At 36.1% G+C, this 19,497-nt stretch overlaps 1 protein-coding gene across 4 annotated transcripts in view; it reads right to left on the minus strand.

The window, feature by feature from the left end:
• Positions 1-19,497, minus strand: part of TCERG1 (transcription elongation regulator 1) — a 64,827-nt gene that overhangs the window by 14,763 nt on the left and 30,567 nt on the right. For all 4 annotated transcript variants that reach the window (XR_006817695.1, XM_045999425.1, XM_045999424.1 and 1 more), the window contains 6 exons: positions 18,171-18,331; positions 16,314-16,370; positions 15,880-15,946; positions 13,252-13,387; positions 12,346-12,435; positions 2,955-3,073 (listed from right to left, as the gene is read on the minus strand). Coding sequence is in view for 3 of the 4 variants with exons in the window: in XM_045999425.1 (XP_045855381.1) it covers positions 2,955-3,073; positions 12,346-12,435; positions 13,252-13,387; positions 15,880-15,946; positions 16,314-16,370; positions 18,171-18,331 (630 nt within the window). In the remaining variant the exon portion in view is untranslated. The remainder of the gene's footprint in view (positions 1-2,954; positions 3,074-12,345; positions 12,436-13,251; positions 13,388-15,879; positions 15,947-16,313; positions 16,371-18,170; positions 18,332-19,497) is intronic.

Here is a 19,497-nt window from a genome sequence, read left to right on the forward strand (position 1 = left end):
AAAGAATAAAGATCCAGTGACTCCAAGTTAGATCACTAAGTTACCTGCTCAAAAGAGAACACAGAAAAAAATTCAGGGGGAGGAGGGGAATAGTCTCAGGAACATGTGAGATAATACCAAACACTTTAAAATAGGTGTAATTAGAACCTATTAAAAGAGGTGTAATTTTCTCCTTTTCCAAAAGAGAAAAGAATGAATCAGAGGGGAAAAAATGCTGATCAAAAATTTTCCAGATTTAATGAAAATATCAATGTACAGAGATACAAAAAGAACACAGAGCTGCCAAGCAGGCTATATTAAAAGATGAGGCCTATGAGGGCTAATGAGGCTCGGCACAGAAAAAAAAAATTTTCCTCACATTTGGATATACCTCAATATTTGAAGCTTTCAACTTACATAATAATAATTTGCTCTTATAATAAATACTCCTACATTTAGCATGTTTTTAAGAGAGGAAAAATCTTACTTTCTCCTTTTAAGAACTATCTATTTCAACTCACATCTTCTTAGGTGTTAAAGGTTCTACTACAACTTTCATTAATAATGAAAAAACTGGTTAACTTCAGAATTTACAATTTAAAACATCAAGTGAAAACTAGGAGTACCACTCACAGCTAACATTTGCTATTTTTACTTTATGCTTTGGCAACCAAACCTAGATTCTAAAACTCTTTTACATTCAACTCTCGTTACTCAGAATACCTAATTTCATTAATGTAACATTTTCAACAACAGGATCTATTGCCAACCTGGTCTGAATAATGGACATCTAACTTCAATAAAATTTTAAAGTAAAAATTACATGTCCCAGAAAAGGGATTACATGTAGTCCACCAAATGTTTTCTTTTAATGATTAATTAAGCACCTTGCATTATAATTTTAAGAAAGAAGAGCAATTACTACTATGATTAAAGAATAAACTTTTTTTTTAATGTAAAAATCAACTTATGAAAGTGAGAATTACTCTGCAGGTATTTCTTCTACTTCTAATAAAGTAAGGAAAATAATAATTATTTTTCACCAGAAAAGACCAAGATGAAGTTTTAACAGTAGATTCAGATAGATTTTTATATGACTCATCTCTTAACTCCCAAAAGCACTGCTTGGTAACAGACATGTTGCCCTTTTTTCTCAGGGAGAGTTGAGGGTGGATAATACTAGTAGGAGACCAGTAAGAGTAGAGTGACCAGGAGTTGAGCCTAGGAAGAATGCCTTAAGATTTCCATCAAAATAGAAAAAAGACTGGGAATGGGCACTAAGGTAATTCTCCCCAGTCATTCTGTCATTCTTTCCCTCAGAATAAACTCCCGAGGCTTTTTATCTACAAACTCTACTACATCATTTTCCATTACAAAGTGAACTTAAGTTAATGGACACTATCTTCTCCATTTTAAGTTTTTCCTCTTCATTTTCTGCCACTCCCTAAAACTAGTCCTTACCTCTATGCTAGTGTTGAATGTATTAATATAACAATACAGCACAATGTCCCCAGTGCCAATACTTCCAGTTAGGTGCCTCATGGCTTTATTTTTTTGAAGTAACCTGCAAAGTAGAGATCACTCTAACAATTCTATCAGCCCCAAAAGAACACCAACAGGATTTTGATTTTGTCAAATCCACAAAACGGAAATCTCTTCAGAGTCTCAGTTATTGCCAGATTCATAATGGTTTTAATAGATACATTTTGCTGAATCACTTGAAAACAAGCTGCAGACATGCAGACATCATGAGACTTCATCTATAAATATTTCGGCACGTATCTCCCTCAGAGTAAACCCTTTTCCCTCCCCAACCACAACCACAATATCCCCAAAAAACTGTAAATTCTCTAATACGTAATAACAAACCATGTTCAAATTTCCTCAACAGCCTCCCAAAATGTCTTTATAACCCAGTCACCAAGTACCTGACCCATGAACTCACCCTTCTGATTAACCAAACAGAAAGGCCCAAGACCCCTCGGAGAGTCTGAAACTCAATTACCCCCTAACAAACATTACATTCTTCATAGCCACAAATACTCTGTTAGCTTTATTGTCTGAAATGCTATTAATGCCACAGGTTTCTCTTCATGCTTCAAATACAAAATCGTAATACCAAATACACTTTCTCAAACAAAATCACTCTTATCTCCAATGACAAAAGTAACTGTTTAAACAAGATGAATTTTTATAAAAACTACCATTTAACCCAGACACTCCTTGATTTTATCCCATAGTTTTGGAAATTCTCCATATGAGGTGCTCACAGCAGCATAATAACACCACAGCTCTAAATAAATAAGAAAGTAATTCTCCCTTGCCTCGATTATTCTGTGTTAACACCAGAATCCTATTGAAATCCCAAATTCACTTGGGCAAGTTACCTAATTTACTGTCTTACTTTCCTTCTCTGCAAAATAGGTATGAGATGAGTACATTAATCATGCATGTAAGTGTGTACATGTATCTTTAAGTGCACATAAAATATCCATGAGATGAACGCCATTACTGTTGTGACACTAGTCACATAAGTTTAAAATATCTCATCTTCTTCAGCCTATTATGCATACTCAATACCCATTAACAATCAATTAAAAATGTCAGAAAAAAAACATACTCTAGACAGACAGGTCCTTCACCACTTCAGTCAAAATAATGTTCCTGCACTGCAAGTTATTATGTATAAAACTTTAAGATGGAGACAGATTTTTTTTTTTTAATCATTTACCAGTTTCTAGAGAAGGAAATTTATTCCCACGGGGAAGCTTTTAAAACAAGGTACCCTTTCTGAAAACCAATGCCTCTCAAGGGCACAAGAGATTCCTCTAAAGGAAATATATTAAGAATGAAGACCAGAAATGTGGCCACCACTAACCAAACAATCCAATTATCCAAAAGATACATATTCTCTTAGCTGATCTTAGGAGAAAGCACATAAATATTTTGAAATGTTACAGTAATGAACCATATACCTTGGATTAAATTTTGCTTCTTCCATCATTTTTTTGAAATCTTCCTTGGCTTGCATTATTTTGTTTTTCTTTTCCCTGCGTTCTTCTTCTGCCCTCGTCTTTACATACTGATCAAATACCTATCACAAAAATAAACCAATTTGACAAGTTAGTCTTTCATATAAATAATTTAATTACCAAACACGGAATCTGTAAGAAAATACTAAGTCAATATCTTTGTCCAAAATGTAACAGAAAAATAAACTACAGGTATCTCAATTATATGCAAATTATCTACAGCAAGTCTCAGAAGCCATCTGTTTCGATTTCCAGAACAAAGTTAAAAGCCCCAATAATTTTCATTTTCCCTGATTACAAATTAAATACATGTTCACTAAAAAAATTTCAGGCAATATAAAATGTATAAAAGAAATTACAGTCTTTCCAAATCTCTCTAGGAAAAAACATCAAGCTTTTGGAACAGAGAATTTAAATTTATTTCTGTGGTTCTCTTTAAGGCATAACTATTTTCAACAAAATGTAATGCTTTACATCTATCCTAGAATATTTTCCCACTTAATAATGTACAGACAAGATAGTAGACTGAACATGCACACCTATTTCCTGTTTTCTTCAAGTGCCAATAAAATGCCAGTAAAGGTTTGTTGTTATTGTTGTTGTTTTTAAATCACAAACCAACAAGAACAGGCCAAAGGGAAAAAGAGAAAAAGCAACTCTCAATGGTGAAAAGTGGGTAAGTACTAAAGGACTTGGCAGGCATGATAAAGTAGACCCTAACTCAACAGTCAAGAAAACAAAGAAACCAATTCTTTTTTTCTTATTAGAGAATACTCAAACAGCGCCACAAGTGACAGCACCAGATATCCAAAGAAGTGAGGATGGAGTATAGCTACAATAAGGCTGTTTAAGAATGAGTCCATCAGTAGATCCCCCTTGCCAACTTCACATACCGCAGGGGACTGCCACTCCTGAACCTCAGTTAAAGGCAAGTGATTAAGTCTCCAGAATAACGGATGGCAATTCACAATCTGCTGGCCAAATCTGGCCTGCTGCCTGTTTTTGCACAGCCCAAAAAAGTTTTAACATTTTTAAATGGTTAGGAAAAAACATACTAGAAAATTTCATGACATTTCATGACACAGGACAATTAAATGAAATCCATATTTTAGGGTCCATAACTAAAGCTTTATCTGAAGAGTCATATTCACTCATTTGCATCTATCTATGGGTCCTCCTACACTAGAGCTGCAGATTATACTATAGTGACAGAGACCAGATGGTCCCGAAAGCTGTAATATTTATTATCCGACCCTTTATGTTAAAATTTTGCTGATTCTTGCCTCTAAAAGGAAAGCAGGATTTCTGCCTGGGTTGGGAAGAGAGGAGGGAAACACAATATGAATTAGAAATGAGGCATACCAGTCAGAGAAAACAGCGAATTAACCAGTTACATACCGAACAGTAAGACACAGTTCTCCCAGGACAAAAGCAGAAAGGACTGTGTTCTCTCATCAGGACACTAAGGGACCGTATCAAGAATCTGAACAGCCTAAAAATTACCTCCACCAGGAGATCCTCAACAAACTCGCTATAATCACTCTACAGCAGGGTTTTTCAACCTCCACACTTATGGCACTTGGGCCAGATAATGTTTAGCAGTATCCATGACCCCCAGATACCAGTAGCATCCCCTCAGTTGTGACAACCGAATGTGTTTCCTGGGGCAAAACTGCCCCTGATTGAGAAGCAAGGCTTTACAGTAAAGGCAAGTCGTGGGAGCCCACTGAGATGCTCAGAGTGCCCAGAGAGCATTTTAGTCCTTCATTCCTAATCATGAGAAGTCAGCGTCTCTTTAAAGACATCTAAAGAAACTCTCCAGCAGCATGAAAAATAGAAACCAAAATAGAAAAGAGAAACTATGCAGGAATATGAAAACTTAAAAAAAAGCTTCGACAATGTCATAAAATTAAGATACTACAACCATAAAACAAGAAAAAAAAGAAATCCTAGAAATTAAAGGATGACAGAAGAAATGAAAAAAATTAAAAGATTAGACTACAAAGACAAGAAAGTCACCCAAAATGGTTGGTTTTTTGTTTTTTTTTTTAAAGGCAGAAATAGAAAAGAGAAGAGACACTTTAAGGACAAGCCCACAAGGGCAAATTCTCCATCCCATAAAGAAAAAAATAAACAGGTGGAAACAAATCAAAAAAGCAATACAAGAAAATCTCCCAGAACTGAAAGACAAGTTCAGATACTAGAAGGGCCACCAAGGACCCAGCACAATGGGCCCCTCCCACCAAGGCACATAATCACCATGAGATTTCAGAACTCTGTACACTAAGGCAGATTCTACATGCCTACGAAGGAAAAATAAACATGTCCATAAAGAAAGGAACAAGTAAATATGGCTTCAAAAACAACAATGAAAACGAGGAAAAGAACAACGTCTTCAAAATCCTGAAAAAGATTACCAATTTCAAGTATATTAACCAGTCAAACAATTCCAAATTAAGGATATACAACAAAGGTGTTTTCAAACATGCCAGGCTTCAGAAATTTATTTCCGATGCATGTTCTCCCCAAGAAGCTATTACAGGGAAGAAATGTGTCAAAAGGGAGTAAACCAAGAAAGAAGAAAAGACTTATGATGGAGCCAACAGATGGACCCCCCCTTCATAAACTCCCCTCAACCACCAAAAAGAAAAATGAGGTAAATCCCAGGATGGTCATCCTTAAAAAGTGACAACAATACATCAGGTATAGAGGACAACCAGTCCAGAATGAATCAAGTCAGAAGGCTCCGGAAGAAATGTCTTCAGAAAGATAAAACTGGGACAGCAGTCTACTATTTTTTGTAGTGTATCTTACAGAACTATTTCACTCTTTAAATGTGTGCATGCACATCTTCAGAAAAAGTCAAACAAAAAATTTTTCTTTAAAATACTTCTTTCCAGGGGCGCCTGGGTGGCTCAGTGGGTTAAAGCCTCTGCCTTCGGCTAAGGTCATGATCCCAGGGTTCTGGGATGGAGCCCTGAGGCGGGCTTTCTGCTCAGCGGGGAGCCTGCTTCCTTCCTCCCTCTCTCTCTGCCTACTTGTGATCTCTGTCTGTCAAATAAATAAGTAAATAATCTTTAAAAAAAAAAAACAAAAAAACTTCTTTCCAGGTCAGGCCATATATATCTACTAATCTTTAACAGCTGTATAGAAATGCCTACAATTATCTCACCAGTCTCTTTCTAAGCATGTAGGTCATTTTCAGTACCCTCTAAATATAGCACTACAATAAATCCTGAAAGCATCTGCATGGTGACAGAAATGGGAAAGAGGGCTCTTTTCAACCCCTTTCTCCTTCCTTGGTACATACGTTCTTTCTCTCTCTCTCTCTTTTTTTTTTTAAATTTACCCATTTCAGAGAGAGTGTACCAGGAAGGGAGAGAGGGGAGGGGAAGTGGACTTCCCACTGAGACGATGAGGGGAGGGCCCCAGTCAAGAGAGCCGCCCAAGTACCCGCTTGGTATATACTTTCTTATTTGTAAAAGTGGTAAATCAGAAATAAAACCCAAGTTATGTTAACTTTCTTTTCAGAAGCTCAAGAAGACTTCACATCCCCTCCTCTGGGATATCCCACACCAAGGTTAGGAATCACGAGCTGAGATTAAGTTCTCAAAGAAAATTAGGAGTTCTGTTATGCTTCCAAGTGTCTCCTAATTATTTGTGTCATGCCTCAATACACTTGAGCTTTATGTTCCTATTTTAAGCGCTTAGTTTCCTACAACATCAACTTGTGAATAAAATGTTGTAATTAACAACATGAAAGTTAATAAGTTTTTAAAGACAACTCCTAGTTGAATTTTATAGGCATAATCAAAACCATCCAAATTAAAGGGCTATACTGTCTAAGCCAAAGCAGCTTCTTGGTGGTGGTTATAGTCCATTTCTTTGCATTTTTTACACCACTTTATTGAAGTATGATAGACATTCAAAAAACTATACACATTTAATGTATACAATTTGGTAAGTTTGGAGATAAATATACATCTAGGACACCACCAGTCTATGCCAAAAACATATCCATCACCTCCAGAACATTCCTCCAGCCCTTTTAATTTATTCTTATTTTGAATGTGATATTAAGAAACTTAACGTAAGATTTATCTTATATTAGCAAAATGTTAAGCATCCAATACCATACTACTAGCTACAAGCACTATACTACACAAACCTCTAGGATTTAGCTGTCTTGCATTACTGTTTATGCACACTTTGTGAAACAGGATTTTCAGACTTTTCCGTATGTATATTTTTCTTCAAATATAAATTTGTGAAAAGTATGAGTGTGATATTGTGTTGTAAGAAAATCTATATATATATATGATAAAGAATGAAATATTGCCATTTGTAACAACACAGATGGAGTAGAGTATTACGCTAAGCAAAATAAGGCAGTTAAGAGAAAGACAAATACCATATGATTTTACTCATATGAGGAATTTAAGAAACAAAACAAATGAGCCAAGGGAAGAAAGAGTGAGAGACAAACCAAGAAACAGGCTCTTAACTATAGAGAACAAGCTGATTACCAGAGGGGAGGTGGGAGGGAGCAGGTGAAATGGGTGATGGGGATTAAGGAAGGCACTTGTTGGAATAAGCACCAGATACTGTAAGGAAGTGCTGAATCACTAGATTGTGTACCAGAAACTAACATTACACTGTATGCTAACTGGAATTTAAATAAAAATGAAAAAAAGAAGAAGAAAAAATATGTATTTGGTCTTCATCCTGGCTCTTGGCCAGAGTTCCTAAAACTCTTATAATATCCTAAATGATAAGAGTGACAGAGACACCCTACTGTTACCTGGCTCTTGCCTTGTAGCTTTGATATAGATAAAGGTGAAAAGAACAATTTTGTTATTCCTAACAAGGCCCTTTCACCTATACCTAAACTAGCATGAGTGAAGTGATTTCTGGAAAGCTTCCAGATAACCACAGGATGGCAGAGAATCACTACTGGAACCAACCATGTCATTAGAGCTTTGGAACTTTCAAGGGCTACGATTGAATCTAATCACCAATGATCAATGACTTAATCAATCATGCCTATGTCATGCTGCCTCCATAAAAATCGTAACCAAAGGGATTCAGAGAGCTATTGGCTTGGTGAACACTTCCATGTCCCAGGAGAATGGCACACTCCCAACTCTGTAGAGAGAAGCTCCAGAACCTAGGACACTTCCAGATCTCACCCTACCTACATCATCTGCTGTTCAACTGTATCCTTTATCATATCCTTTCTTATAAACCCCTAACCTAAGTATTTTCCAAAGTTCTATGAGCCACTATAGTAAATTATTAAACCTGAGGAGGGTACTATGGGAATCCCTGATTTGTAGCCAAACTCAACAAAAGGGTGCAGAACATGGGAACCTACTACTGGCGACTGGCATTCGAGGAAAGGGCAGGTCTTGCGGGACTGAGCCCTTAATTTGTGGGATCGGATCCTAACTCCATACAGACAATGTCAGAATTCAATTTAATGGTAGGTCAGCCAGCTACTGTCAGAGAACTGACCAATGTGGAAAAATACCCACACATTTTTGATGTCCAAGTATTCAATCTGTAGAGGAATAGTTTTTCCTTTTCAACAGACCTCCATTATTTGATTCTCACTTCAATTTTTTTTTTCCCCCCAGGCAGAGAGAGAGAGAAGGAAGCAGGCTCCCCGCTGAGCAGAAAGCCCGATGTGGGGCTCAATCCCAGGACCCAGGGATCATGACCTGAGCCGAAGGCAGAGGATTCAACCACTGAGCCACCCAGGCGCCCCAATTCTCACTTCAATTTAATTCAATTTATAATTTGATACTGACTCAGTAAACAGTGGCCAAGACAGCCAGTTGACAGTCAGTAACTATCCTGGTAATAATGTCTTACCATATTATAACATTATCAATCTCAAAAAGCTCTCAATACCACATACTACATTAAAATGTTTGTTTTTGAAATAAGGTAATAGACAATTTTAAAGTGTTAGCATAACTAGTCTCTACATTAGAGACTAAAATCCTGCATGGACATGGTCTGATTTTGTTGAAAAATGTTATTCACTTTAAAACTTGTCAGAACAAAAAACAAATATAACAAAATATCTGACTCAAGTGATCTTTTATAAAAAAAAAAGATTATATAAGGAAAATCTCAAGTTAAAATGTATGGTTACAATTATATAAAGTACTTATTTTATAATGGGATAAGATATACATAAAACTACAGATAACTAGAAAAGGACAGAAGTGAAAGAGATGTACTTCTGGATTATGAGACGATCAACGAAATTCTTAATTTTTAAAAAATCAAAACACAGGGGCGCCTGGGTGGCTCAGTGGGTTAAAGCCTCTGCCTTCGGCTCAGGTCATGATCTCAGGGTCCTGGGATCGAGCCCCGCATCGGGCTCTCTGCTTGGTGGGGAGCCTGCTTCCTCCTCTCTCTCTGCCTGCCTCTCTGCCTGCTTGTGATCTCTGTCAAATAAATAAATAAAATCTTAAAAAAAAAAAATCAAAACACAAATTTCAGAAATGAAGTTACAAAGTGCAAATATGTAACTAACAATTAATTTCTCGATTTTATACTCTTATGAAAAAAATAAAACTAAGTACTGAAAAAGTACATGGATTACTGCCAAACGTCAGCTTACCCTTTCATTTCTTACACTCCAGTTATTAAGAATTCTACTCAAATTAAGTACAGTTTTTATTTAAATAAAATAATGCTTGACAGTTTTCCTCTTTTTAACTATTATTCTTAACAGGAGGTAACACCATCACCTTACAAAATGCCTCCTAAATTGGGACAGAACTTTAGCTCTCAATATATACTTGTAATTTAACTCATTAAGAAACTTTAACACTCATAATGAAGAAAAAGTCAAAAAAATTTTTAAGTAAACCTCCAGAGATATGCAGGTTAAGCACTGTTCCAGGCATTACACATATAGCAATGAACAAAACAAAATTCCAGCACTCAGAATTTATATTCTACAGTAGGAGACAGAATATAAGCTAATTTTAGATAATCAGAGCTAGGAGTACTATAAAGGAAAGAAGGCAAAGAGACACACTGATCCAAAGGCACTTGCACAAGCACCTGAATAAAATGATAGAGCATATACAGATATCTGAGGGAAATATTCCAGGCAGAGAAAAGAGGAAGTACCAGAATGTGCCTAACTTGTTCAAGGAGTAACAAAGGAAGTGTGGCCAAAATGAATGGATCTAAGAAAAGAGCTTCAAGAAGTATGTAGTTAAAGAGTGTAAGCAGAATCTTATAAGCCATGATAAAGAATTTCAATTTTATCCTAAATGAAATGTAAAGCACTGGACATTTTTTAAGCAAAGGAATAGTAACAATGCCTTAATCTGTCAGTTAAACTTTAAAATTAGTGTGGCTGCTGGGTGGAAAAAGAACCTGTCTACAAAAAAAGCAAGAATGGAAGGAAGCAAAGAGAGCAGTCAGAGGCTACACAGATGCTGAGAAATGGTCACAATGCCTTGAAATACAGTGGCAGCGGGGGAAATGGTGAATAAGAAGTTGTATTTACAAGCTTTTAGAGGTAGATTTTACTGACAGACTTAAAATGTGCAAGGGTAAGAAGTAAAGAATCAAGGCTGATTTGTACTTTTTGATAGGGCCATTAACCCACGTGAGAATGAGAGCATCACACACAGTTTAAAACAAACAAAAACAGGGACGCCTGGGTGGCTCAGTGGGTTAAAGCCTCTGCCTTCAGCTCAGGTCATGATCCCAGGGTCCTGGGATCGAGCCCCGCATCGGGCTGTCTGCTCGGCAGGAAGCCTGCTTCCCTTCGTCTCTCTGCCTGCCTCTCTGCCTACTTGTAATCTCTGTCTGTCAAATAAATAAAATCTTTAAAAAAAACAAAAACAGGGGTGCCTGGGTGGCTCAGTGGGTTAAGCCGCTGCCTTCGGCTCAGGTCATGATCTCAGGGGTTCTGGGATCAAGTCCCACATCAGGCTCTCTGCTCGGCAGGGAGCCTACTTCCCCCTCTCTCTCTCTGCCTGCCTCTCTGCCTACTTGTGATCTCTCTCTCTCGATGTCAAATAAATAAATAAATAAAATCTTAAAAAAATAAAAAAAAACAAAAACAAAAAATCCTACTATGCCTGAAATGCAGATGCAAATATATCTGAAAGTCATGCTTTTCTATTACACATACTAAAATACATGTCTGGCACACTGTAAATGTCCTCTCTTCATAAGTTTGTGATGAGATCTACATGCATGATAGCAGAAACAGTGTAGAGAATTATTCCAACTGCTAAATTGTCAGTATAAAGGACAGACTACCAAATGAAATCCTGTAGTTCAATAGCCCTATAGCAAGTGGTTCAACATACTCACCATTCTAAAGATATCAGTGTCAGGGTGGTCCAGGTAATTCAGAAACTATGTAAGTTGCAAGTGTGCAATGCTTTAGAGGAAGAAGCAATCATTGTGAGATATGTATCATTGAGTCATCATGGGAATCAACGGAAACCCAATAAACAGGCAACTCTAATCCATGTTAACTCTAGTTCAGCAGAGACTCTCAAGTGTCCATCAATTCTTTTAGTGTATAACAAAAAGACATCTAACAGATGCCACTTAAATGTAGGATGTGCAAATGAAACATAAACATGTCTTTTGAGTGTTGCCTATCTACAATACAGACACACACACACTCACACATAGATATTGGCACTAACAGGAAAGTTGTAACACCAGTACACAATCCTGGTCCCATCTGTTGGGAATGACTGTAGGTGTTTCTTTTTCCTTTCAATTCTTTGGCACTTTTCTTTTCTACTCTAAATCTACATCATTTGCCCAGGAAAAAGTAAACTAATGAGCACAATGAAATGCATTTTGAAAATTTTAGATATAACCTCAATGTATATGAGTCATAAAGAGAAAATGTGCATAAAGCATCAGTGACATCCACAATAAAGGCAAAACTAACCAAGTCTATTTCTGAGGCAGAAATGTCCGTATAAATGATAACCGTGTTCTAAGATATAAGACTATGTTTTTAAAGCACTCTGGGGGTGCCTGGGTGGCTCAGTGGGTAAACGCCTCTGCCTTCAGCTCAGGTCATGATCTCAGGGTCCTGGAATCAAGCCCCACATCGGGCTCTCTGCTCGGCCGGGAGCCTTCTTCACCCCCCGACCTCTGCCTGCCTCTCTGCCTACTTGTGATCTCTGTCAAATAAATAAATAAAATCTTAAAAAAAAAAAAAGCACATTGTTACAGGGGGAAAAAAGGATGGTATTTTATTCCTTACATTTTAAAATAATGCTACTAAGGGATATACACTTCTTAAATAATGTTATTTTCCTTTTACCTGTTTTCTCTCTTTAGGATTGAGAAGTAAGTACCGAGGATCAAAAACTATCTTGTGCAACTCCTTCTCCCATGTTGAAAAAGCAGACACCTTTAAAATAAAAATGTATTGCCTCATAATTAAGTTGGCTCTAAAAACATAAAGGTCATATAATTTTCCTTGAAATCTACAGGACATCTGCTTAAAAAGGAGACATAATAAAAACCATACTGAAGTTTCCATCACTAATAAATGACAAGCAGTGGGAGGCTAGCAACAGCAAATGTCCACACTAATTGGCTCTGAACATTTCTATACTATACAGAAGTAACACACACTTAATTAGTCATTAAAATAACCACTACTGTGTGACATTTTAAAAATCAGTACATCAGAAAAAGCCTTGAAGATATGCATTTTGATTTCCTATGCTTGCTCCAATCTTGTGAACAATGTTGTGATTTTAAATTGAACAATTATACTTATTAAAATGGATATGTGAATATAACCAAAAGGCTGAAACCCCCTCTCAATTAACTTTATTAATAATATCATAAAATAGCAGTTCTCCTTTAACCAAAAACCATTCTGGAAGTATTAAAGAATCATATATACCTTACCTATCCCACGTAGTCCGCCATTCTGTAATGTTAATACTCTGTTAATACTCACATTACTCACCAAAATGTAACGACCCAATAAATGTTAAATGTTATTTGTATTTAAAAGGACAATAAAATGGCATTTAGTTAAACATGATAGGATGAGCCAAGAAAAAGGCTGTTTGAGAGAGTACAGTCATTTGACAGACTTCCCTTATCCCCCCCCCACAACATGAGCACTAACCTTAGATTTGACCTTTTAGCAAGACATATTTATATTACTTATACAAAACAGAAATATCTCCCCCAAAGATTGTTTTCTGACCCCTCTCTCTAGCAGCATGTCCTTGAACTGCTTCATTCGGGCCTCCAGAGGGACAATGGCCCTTTCTCGGGCAGCTTTAATTTCAGCTTCCATCGCAGCTTCTTTCTCTGAATCAATGTCTTTATTATCGTCTCTCCTATAAAAAATAAAATATAAGGCATCAACTGACAAAATATTAATAAGGAATCTTACTAAAATCTTTACAACAATGGAATATTCAAGACTCACTACTGAGCAGCATATTTTTGGCAAAAAAATTATATTGAGGGTTTCAAATGAACTCTTAAGGGATAAGCAACTTTCATTGTAATGATAATAATAAAGTTACAATGAGCTTCTAATGATGTTACAATGGCTATATTGTTGTGCTGTCTCACTCCCTGATATACAGAATGAACTACCTTACTTTCAAAAACAAAAACAAAAAACTAACATTGAACTAAAATGTTATGTGGTTAGAAACAAACAACACAAAATATAATTTTTAGTTCTTGAAATGATACAGGAAAAATAATATTTTCCAAAATGTTTTATATTATAGATGTATAAAATATCTTAGTCTAATAAAAATTGGTTTAAGTCTTAGTAATCTCAAATATTTATTATGAAAATATCTGTAAACTTGGCCAAGTGGATATTGGAGATATATATATATACCTTACCTACCTGACATCTTTTTTACTCACTTTCTGGGTGGTAAGTTGAGATTTAAGTTGAAGGACAGGTCCCAGAGAGCAACATAGGCCCAGGAGTAGTTAGATGGAATTAGAACTGTTCACCAATGACTAAACTACTTCTTTCTCCTCCAAAAGTGCACCTCAGGGCTAAGGACAACCCTGTTGCTGTTGCTCTCACTCAAGTGAGACTGTAAACATGAAATCGAGTCACCTCTCAAACATCTACACTACGAAGAAGGCCAGTTCATGTGAATAATCCATAACAGTAAGTAAGTTAGTAATATTCAGGTATATTTTAGCAGATCTTCCTTCTTAAATATGATCTGCTAGGTATAAAAATAAAATTGGTTCATATTGCCTAAACAAACTTACGGGAATCAGGAAAACAAAACATCATCAATTTCAAAAGCATGCTATACAGGGAAGTGAAGGTAGCCCCGCAGAGTTAAATGGAACTAAGGCTAACCCACAAATACATGTTAAGTGAGAGGTAATTAGCAACTTAGGGAATAAATCAAAAGAAATAGAAGACATAGTCCATGACCTGCAGGAACTTAGCGAGATAGTCTGTGACCTAAGATATGCACAAAACAAACAGGTAAAAGTAATTTGCCAAACAATATACCCTCTTATAATAATTTATTTAAGAACTATTTAAATAAAGAGTTAAAAGACATCCAAGAAATGTAACTAATGAAAACAAATAACCTTTATAGAATTACACTAAATGGAAATGTCACAATACAAACTATCACTATCTATCTCAATAAAAGAAATAAAGAAAAACTAAGCCAGGAAAAATAGGCTTTTAACTTTGTACCTAAATAGAGAAGCTCGGGCAATCCACATAAAGGACTTCTTTGACATTCTCCTGATAAAAGCAGTTAAAAACCTTACAGAGTTGTCTATAAGAACAAACAATTAAAAACAACTAAAAGTTTAACATTGTAGGAACATCCAAAATTATGGTTATATAAACAGAATGAATACAGTCATTTATAATTAAGAAAACAAATGTCTTATTCTACATTTTTTTAAAAAAACACAAAATCGGTTGATTAAAACTAATAAAAATATCTACATATTTGGTCAAGAACTAAAAAAGTCAACTACAAAAAATGAAAACAGCTATGTTACTTTGGTTGATTATGAGTGACTCTCTTTAATATCTTAACTTCTTTAACGAAGCTCCTAACAATTTTTTAAAAAAGAACCACCCTTCCAGGGGGTTGTCTTAGTGATTTCTTTGCCATAACGTGGCTACATTCAATCTGTCCTTTTTAGATAAGGACTACGGTTCATCCAGTTCCTAATAATGTTTTCAAACTTTCCTTTTTGCTGCTAAATAATGGTCCCATTCCTCCCCCACCCAGACACAGATACCCTCTACCCCAGCCTTCCATCCCCCACAATTAGAAACATTCATATTTTACCCAACTATAAAGCATTGGCCAACCTAACGCTCCTGCTTATGGCAATCTCTTTCTCCCAAAGCATTTTCTAAGCTCACAGGTTCCCTCCACCAGGTAGTAATGACACAGACTCAAGAACTAGGTAAGTGACAAGTACATAAAAAGAGAAGTCTGCGTGTATTTATGAAATTTCTGGAATGGTGTCCGTTGGGGTCTACATAAAGGAGGAAATTCATTTTTTAATAAAATTCAGGCTTAATGAATGTCTGAAAATAATTTATCATCTAATTCCCAAAATGTTACTTGGCTTTATAATACATAATTTTAGTAATCATGTATTCTGCACATCTAGCAATAGAAGGGACACCATGTCTTCATTCTAAAGCAAAGTTTTCTAATACCAGGCTTTAGAGAGCAATCATGACTTCTGTCTCCTAACATACACATTACCTGTCCCAACCACAAACTGACTGGGAGCTAATCAACTTTTAAAATAGGTATTATCTACCTGAATTACATGAACTATAATTATTACTTACTTCCGTTTTTTGGCTTTAATAGGTTCATCTTCATTAAGTTCTTCCATTAATTCTTGTTCTTCTTTAACTATAAGATCAAATTTAATTAAACCTTGTCAGAATAAAATTTACCAAGTAAGAATTAAAACATTTAAGTCTGAATCCATCTTTTAGCCACTACCAGTACACTTGCTTTAGTAGTATTAAAATGTAGCTACAGGAGCGCCTGGGTGGCTCAGTCAGTTAAGTGTCTGCCTTCAGCTCAGGTCACCATCCTAGAGTCCTGGGATGGACCCCCACAATGGGCTCGCTGGTCAGCAGGGAGCCTCCTTCTCCCTCTCCTCCCCACTCATGCTATCTTTGTCCCTGTCTCTCTCTCCCCCAAATAAAAAAATAAAATCTTCAAAACAAAACAAAACAAAAAACACAGTAGTTAGAATCTATAGTTTACTCACTTGCACTCATAGAAAATTGCCATTTTTGGATGGACAGCATTGTGGGAGTTGGATGTCCTGGCAAAAACATACCAAATATTATTATGAATAGTTACATGCACATATTACACAATATTTTCTTTTAAAAAGTTACTGTTTAGGGGCACCTGGGTGGCTCAGTGGGTTAAGCCTCTGCCTTTAGCTCAGGTCATGATCTCAGGGTCAGGGATCAAGCCCCGTGTTGGGCTCTCTGCTCAGTGGGGAGCCTGCTTCCCCCACGTGCTCTCTGCCTCTCTGCCTACTTGTGATCTCTGTCAAATAAATAAAACATAAAATACCCATCCCATAATCCTCTCTCCTTTATAAAACATTAAACAATTCCTGTTTATACTTCCTAATACTTCCTAAATTAATCTTCCCTTTAAACTTCTAAATCACTTTGAGGGGCGCTTGGGTGGCTCAGTGGGTTAAAGCCTCTGCCTTCAGCTCAGGTCATGATCTCAGGGTCCTGGGATCGAGCCCCATGCCGGGCTCTCTGCACAGCAGAAAGCCTGCTTCCTTCTCTCTCTCTCTCTGCCTGCCTCTCTGCCTACTTGTGATCTCTATCGAATAAATAAATAAAATCTTTAAAAATAAATAAATAAATAAATTTCTAAATCACTTTGAAATGTTTATTCATGAGACATGCATGCATTTATCAAATAATTGTACTGAATATTTGAAAAGAGTCATAAAAACAAAAGCAAATCTCGTATCTCCTTGGCATAATTCAACACTAAGATTATAAAGTATCCTGAGTATTACAGCTATAAAACAGACACTGCTAAAGGGAAAAAGTGGTACTTTACCACTAAGCAGACAAAGTTCCAATGATTTGGAAATGACTTGTAAGCAAAAAATGTAGCACCATACATATATAACCTATAAAGGTTTCTCAATTATTATAAATGACATATATTTGGACTGATTTCATTGGAAGAATCAGGTGATTCATTCATGCTTCTACAGCACATAAGGGATTCTATAAAAACATAATCATGTCAATATGAGGGCAAATTACCAATATAAAATATGCAATAAAAATTATGTAAAAATATCTATGTTCATTATATCTATTGAAATGGTATCTTAACGCAAGTTACCTTAAAAGATAATCTCTTAATAAGGTTTGTCACTATATTGTCAGGAATAAGGCTTTTATTCCCTAAATTTCATTTACTTGAAAAGAGTAAGCTTTGGGGGCAACTAGGTGGCATAGTCAGTTAAGCATCCAATTCTTGATTTCAGTTCAAGTCACACAATAGAGCCCTGTGTTGGGCTCTGCGCTCATTGGGGAGTATGCTTAGGATTCCTCTCTCTCTCTTTGCCCCTCCCACCATCATCCCCCACACACTGCACACACTGTCTCTAACATAAATAAAACTTTAAGAGTAAGCTTTTATAATTTTACAAAATTTTATATTTCACAAAAATAGTAAACAATCTTTTAAAATACTCTGTAGAGTTCTGATTATTTCAAAAAATTTGTTCCTAGTTATAAAAAGTGTTAAGAGGCTCACTGAAGAGTGTTTTAGTATTATTAGTACGCACAGAGAAAACCTGAAGCAGAACCAACATAACTTGGGACTAAAAATCTTGATTAAGGACAATGAGTTAAAAAAATACATATAAATATTTTACAAAAAACTAACTGTCCAAACTCTCTAATTTTTAATATCTCTACTACCAAACTCAAACTAGGATAGTGGTCTATTTCCCATTTCTCAAATTTCTTATATTCCTTGGAAACAGCAAGTTTTCCTAAATGGCCTCGTATTTTCTGTAAAAGTATTAAAAGAATGACAAAATTAGAGGATAAATTCCTAATTTAAAACTTACTTAGTTTCTTCACTTCTTCCATTCCTTTTTTATGAGGAGGCTCCTGAATAATTTTATCAACATCTGCTCTTCCAATCAGATCATCAGGTCGGTCCCACATAGAAAGACGGGTGGTAGGATTATAAAAGAAGACCCGCTCATCACCAGTCCAAACAACACACCTACAAATTAATTCAAATATCAGTTTCTTCTGTTATGGAACATATTTAATAAGTAAGTCGTTTTTACTGTCATCCTGCCTAAAGGAGAGGTGGAGGGGTGGTGAGGACACCTTCGTACTTAATAGTTACAGAGCCGAATACAATTTCTAGAGGAGAGAGCTGAGTGGCTAAGGTTAGAACAGCAGTTCAACATTTTAACTGAGAAAACCAAGAAAAGCAAATTCATAATCAGTGGTTAGAATGCTCAAGAACTTGGTGTAGTTGGCTCAATCTGAGTGTTACATTTTAACCTATTACAAAGGATGGATTCAATGGCAACAGATAAGAATGCTATTAAACAGTTCTAAACTAAAGAATAGACCACAGCACCATACCTATTATGTAATACTTCTTAGTATTTCTCACCAAATCAGAATTTTACATACTCAAATGCAACCTGCCATGAAGTCTTTAATATCTTATTATATCTGGTATAAAAATAAGAAATACTGATTGCACTATGACACCAGAGCCCACTAGAGCTCACTGTTCCTGTTCATTACAAGAAATTCAAACAAGATAGAAAAAAACAACAATGTTAAGGACTGTGTACAGTTTTTAAAAAATAAATATAAGTATGGAAGAGAGTCAATATTTACAGCAGCAACTATGAGGGTATTAAATTTCCCATTTTTCCTCCCTCACACCTCTACCCTAAGTGCCCCCAGTCACACAGTAGCACAGCAGTGCAGTACAGCCAGTGAAAACTCCCAACAGAAACCAGGTATTTGTGGCAGATAATTCTAAGTTCATCAACAGCTGCCAAGCCAAGCTGATCTAGATATTGAAAAGATCAGACAAAACCTCTATTTTGAGATAATCAAAGACTTTAAAGCAGCAATTATAACTAGAGTTCATGAGATGAAGGAAAAAAACCTGAAACAAATGAAAACACTGTTCTCATTAGAGAAACAGAAACTGTAAAAAAACAAAACCACAAACTTTAGAGATGAAAAACACACAACTGAAGCAAAGTGGGGGAAAAAGAGACAAGCCAAGAAACAGACTCTTTTAACTACAGAGAGCAAAGTGATGGTTACCGGAGGGAAGGTGGGTAGGGGGATCGGGATTAAGGACACGTCATGAGCACCGGTAATGTATGAAGTGCTGTATCACTGTACTGTACA

The sequence above is a fragment of the Meles meles genome, chromosome 3, assembly GCF_922984935.1.
Source record: "Meles meles chromosome 3, mMelMel3.1 paternal haplotype, whole genome shotgun sequence".
Classification (NCBI taxonomy): domain Eukaryota; kingdom Metazoa; phylum Chordata; class Mammalia; order Carnivora; family Mustelidae; genus Meles; species Meles meles.